This window comes from Ceratina calcarata, unplaced genomic scaffold, assembly GCF_001652005.2.
Source record: "Ceratina calcarata isolate Rehan_Ccalc_2016 unplaced genomic scaffold, ASM165200v1 scaffold289.2, whole genome shotgun sequence".
Classification (NCBI taxonomy): Eukaryota; Metazoa; Arthropoda; class Insecta; order Hymenoptera; family Apidae; genus Ceratina; species Ceratina calcarata.
This window is the reverse complement of record NW_017151272.1, coordinates 547,248-550,962: the sequence shown is the minus strand read 5'-3', so window position 1 is coordinate 550,962 and position 3,715 is coordinate 547,248. Positions and strand designations below refer to the sequence as shown.

General features: G+C 42.1%; 1 protein-coding gene across 3 annotated transcripts in view; it reads left to right on the top strand.

Annotated features, from left to right (window-relative positions):
* Nucleotides 1-964: 964 nt before the first annotated feature.
* The window catches only part of LOC108623707 (membrane metallo-endopeptidase-like 1), a 5,193-nt gene continuing 2,442 nt past the window's right edge, over nt 965-3,715 (top strand). The window contains exons 1-9 of one of the 3 annotated variants that reach the window (XM_018022404.2): nt 965-1,072; nt 1,426-1,592; nt 1,905-2,066; nt 2,149-2,232; nt 2,303-2,514; nt 2,589-2,783; nt 2,869-2,964; nt 3,112-3,253; nt 3,397-3,514. In XM_018022404.2, coding sequence (XP_017877893.1) covers nt 1,053-1,072; nt 1,426-1,592; nt 1,905-2,066; nt 2,149-2,232; nt 2,303-2,514; nt 2,589-2,783; nt 2,869-2,964; nt 3,112-3,253; nt 3,397-3,514 — 1,196 coding nt within the window. In that variant the 5' untranslated portion in view covers nt 965-1,052. Of the gene's footprint in view, nt 1,073-1,425; nt 1,621-1,904; nt 2,067-2,148; nt 2,233-2,302; nt 2,515-2,588; nt 2,784-2,850; nt 2,965-3,111; nt 3,254-3,396; nt 3,515-3,715 lie in introns of those variants that run through there. The other 2 variants (XM_018022403.2, XM_026812544.1) reach the window with 2 other exon arrangements.

The following is a 3,715-nucleotide window of genomic DNA, read 5'->3' as shown; positions in this document are numbered from 1 at the left end:
AAAGAGCAGGCAGTAAGAGCGACGAAGTGACGTCCTGTGTCGCGGAGTCATAAACTGGGGCCCGGGATCTCGGGCTTACACTCTTATTAAAACGTCGTCCTGCATATTGACGGTTATTGATCACCTTTCGCACACCTCGCTGCTTTTACGATACAAGCGTCGCCTTGAAAACCACGGATACGCCAAAAAGAAAAGGCGCTGTCGTTGAAACGCGTTCCATCGCGAATGATCCGTGGAAATAATTAAGGAGCTCTCTAGAAATTCTTCATAATAATTAAAATCGTGCTCTGATAGTACTTTGCGACATACGAGAATAATCGTTTCGCAACTGCTGACGAAATCGAAATGATAATATACACTGATAAGAACGATCAGTTTGAATGACGTCTGAAATAATTTGTCTCGTTTTGAAAATCATGCGAGTATTTTTAATCCTGTTGTACTGGCGATCGGGAAGTGGTTCTCGCGTCTACTACACGTTGGTAATATAGCGACCTTATATCAGGGAACTAGTGGTGTCGATGCTTGAGCATACATCGGTATTATTACAAACTCAGTGTCCGATCATTTATAAAAAGGATTGCAATTTTCAATGAATTAAAACTATAATTCTGTTTTCCCTGCTATCGTTCCCTAATCAGCTAATAAATATTCTAAATCTCTGGAAGATTCACGTTTCTTCTCACGTCTGGCGATACCTGCAGCCAGTATCGTAAGATTACAGGAATTTCTCATTAGTCCTGCTTGACCCAACTTGACTGGCACGGAACGGAGGTCACATGGGTGACGCGCGGTCATCTGGGCGCTCAAATTCAAAATTACGCCGCTCTCGACTCTCACTATGAGTGACACCTGAGACTCACTGTTTCTCGCTCGCACGGTGTTGTTTCATAAATCATGATTCATAAATTATCCTCGCGCTCCGCCGATTGGCTTCGTCGAATTCGAAAAGAGTGGCGCGGTCGCGGGGATAAGACTGCGACTTTTGGATACTTATGTAGCTCGGAACCGCGGCGGACTGGCCAGTCCGGGATTTCACTCCTTCGACAATCATGCAGCTCCCCTGGCTATTGTAAGTGTTCGAAAGACAAGTCGATTAATCGACTCGCGCCGTCCATCAAATCTTTTTAAATACTTCTAGTTTTATACGAGCTTTGAAGAGAACTTTCTTGCTGACACAGTAAACGATTAATGAAACGTATCAGATGACAAATTGCGTGTCAATCGGTATTCGATCCACTGTAACTCGTTCAACTGTCTTCCACGATTCCATACCATTTTCTCTTAATCGTATCATTGAAACAAGACTATAGCTAAACGTTTAAAAAAAGAATTACTACTCAACGAGATATACTAAATTAATAGAAACTAATTGGATCGCAAAATGATACTTGATGAATGATGAAAGATTTTTTTCCCTGTTAGATGTCATTTGACAATCGCTACGGCGATACCGACGACGATGCCCTCGTCGGCGTTCGCACGTGTCTGGAGGATAGTGAACACAATGAACGAAACGGAACAACTTGCGGAGCCGGAGGGCTACTCCGAGAATCCGAACGTTTGCCAGACGCTGCACTGCCATGAAATCGGTATCGCGTGACGCAACAATTTACATAAGTATAATTTTCTTGTAAATGAGCTGCATTATATAAGAACGCCGCACCTCTGGTATACAACGGTAAAATAATGAAAAGAGAAAATGAGAAATCGAATGAGATGTACACGTGACTCGTCACACAGGAGACGCGGACTAATTGCTGTTTTTCAGCCGCGTTTTTTTCTTGTTGTCGTCTCAATTATTTCCAGGAAATGTTTAATGCGCACGTAGACCGTCATTTAAATCTCATTTACAAACGAACGGAGTCGAATGTTAATTCTTATTTTGACAATTTCTGATTCAGCGAACAGGATCTTAAATAACAGAGACGTCGACGCGGATCCATGCGAAGATTTCTATCAATACGCGTGCGGCTCGTGGAGCGTACGTAATCCCATGCCCGAGAACGAAGTCGAATGGTCCGAGGACCAGTTAGTTATGGACAAGACTAACAGCCGTATCAAAGGCAAGCAGTCTCGATCTAATTCCGTATACAAGTAAAAAAAAAAGATATGTTGCTGCTCACGCATCGAATTCTCTTCCTAAAGAAATGCTCGAGGAAGAAGACAGCCACGATGATATTCTACCCGTTCGAATGGCTAGGAAACTTTATCGTACTTGCATGGACGAAGGTACAAAGATTGTACGAAGTCAGAATTAATTGAATAATAATCGTTCCTTCTTTATAAAACGTTCTGCCAGATGCAATTGAGAGGAGAGGTGTTCAACCGATTCAGGAGATCCTCGATCAACACGGGGGTTGGCCTATGGCTATGCCGGTGAACGAATGGGATCCCAACGAGACGTCCTGGCAGAAAATCGACAAGCACTACGTCACGCTGATAGGAAACAGTGCTTTCTACAATCTCGAATACGAAATCGACTTGAACAACACGAAGCGATACGTGTTAACGGTAAACGAGAGAAAAGGACAGCTTGAAATTTTCTTCGCGTTCGCGATACCAAAATTAAATGAATAAAATTTTAGCTAGATCAAGATACCGAGTATCCTTTAACGAGCAAAAGAGATTTGGCGAATCTCTTCTATAACGACGATGCGTACGCGCTCGGCATATTCCGCGTGGCTCAAGCTTTCGCGAGGGAGCAAGGGTACACTTTGAATCGTCGACAATTAGCCAGCGATATAGCGAATCTAGTGAACTTTGAAATTGAATTACTGCAAGTAAGCAAGTCTCTTCTCGAACAATTTTGCACGTCTAGGCGAACGGTAAAAAATTCTCTTCCCGCAGATCATCGAAACCGGCAAGGTAATACATACAGTCAGTGACAATTACGAAAGAATGACGGTTAAACAATTGCAAAAATGGTACAACAGTTCCGGAGTCGCGTCGCCTACGGCGAAGGTAAATTCCAAGAATTTTTTTCCAACAACAATCTGTCATCTCAGTCCCGGGCATAATTTATAATCGTTAAATGCAGAGAATGTACAGTGTTCACAAAAAGTGTGAGTTTGCTCAAAGATTCGCGGTCGATAACATGAATGTTTGCAGATAGATTTTCTGGACGTGATACAACACGCATTCAAGCTGGCAAACATTCGTATTAACTCGTCCGAGCCTGTTATAGTCTACAATCCGGAATTCCTTCATAAGCTCGCGAAACTACTTGGGGAAACTTCTCGACGCGTACTGGGTAATTTTGCTAATTACATAAACCGAGCGGCGGTACAGTTGTAATTTACAATGATGGCTGTTCAGAGACTTAGCATTGAACATTGCCAAGCTATTGTTTGAACACGTAGCCTTTAGCAAATCATCTTTCACGGTCTTCAACAGTGAATTACGTACAATGGAACATGGTGGACAAATATCTGATGTACACCACGCAGGAAATGAGGGACATCAAGTTCAATATATCCTACTCGACCTACAACGTGTCGAATTTCACCCCCCGGTAGTCTTCACTGATTTATTCGAATCTAATCCCGCTTACCATTTTTTTAAAGATCTATTGGCTATACAGTCAATCCCAAAAGTTTATATACTTTAAAAAAACGCATTTTCCATAATATAATCAGACGTCGGAAGAATAATGCTAATAATAAATAGCTACGTGCTAAAAAGTATAGAAGGAAATATCCAATTAAGTATTGAC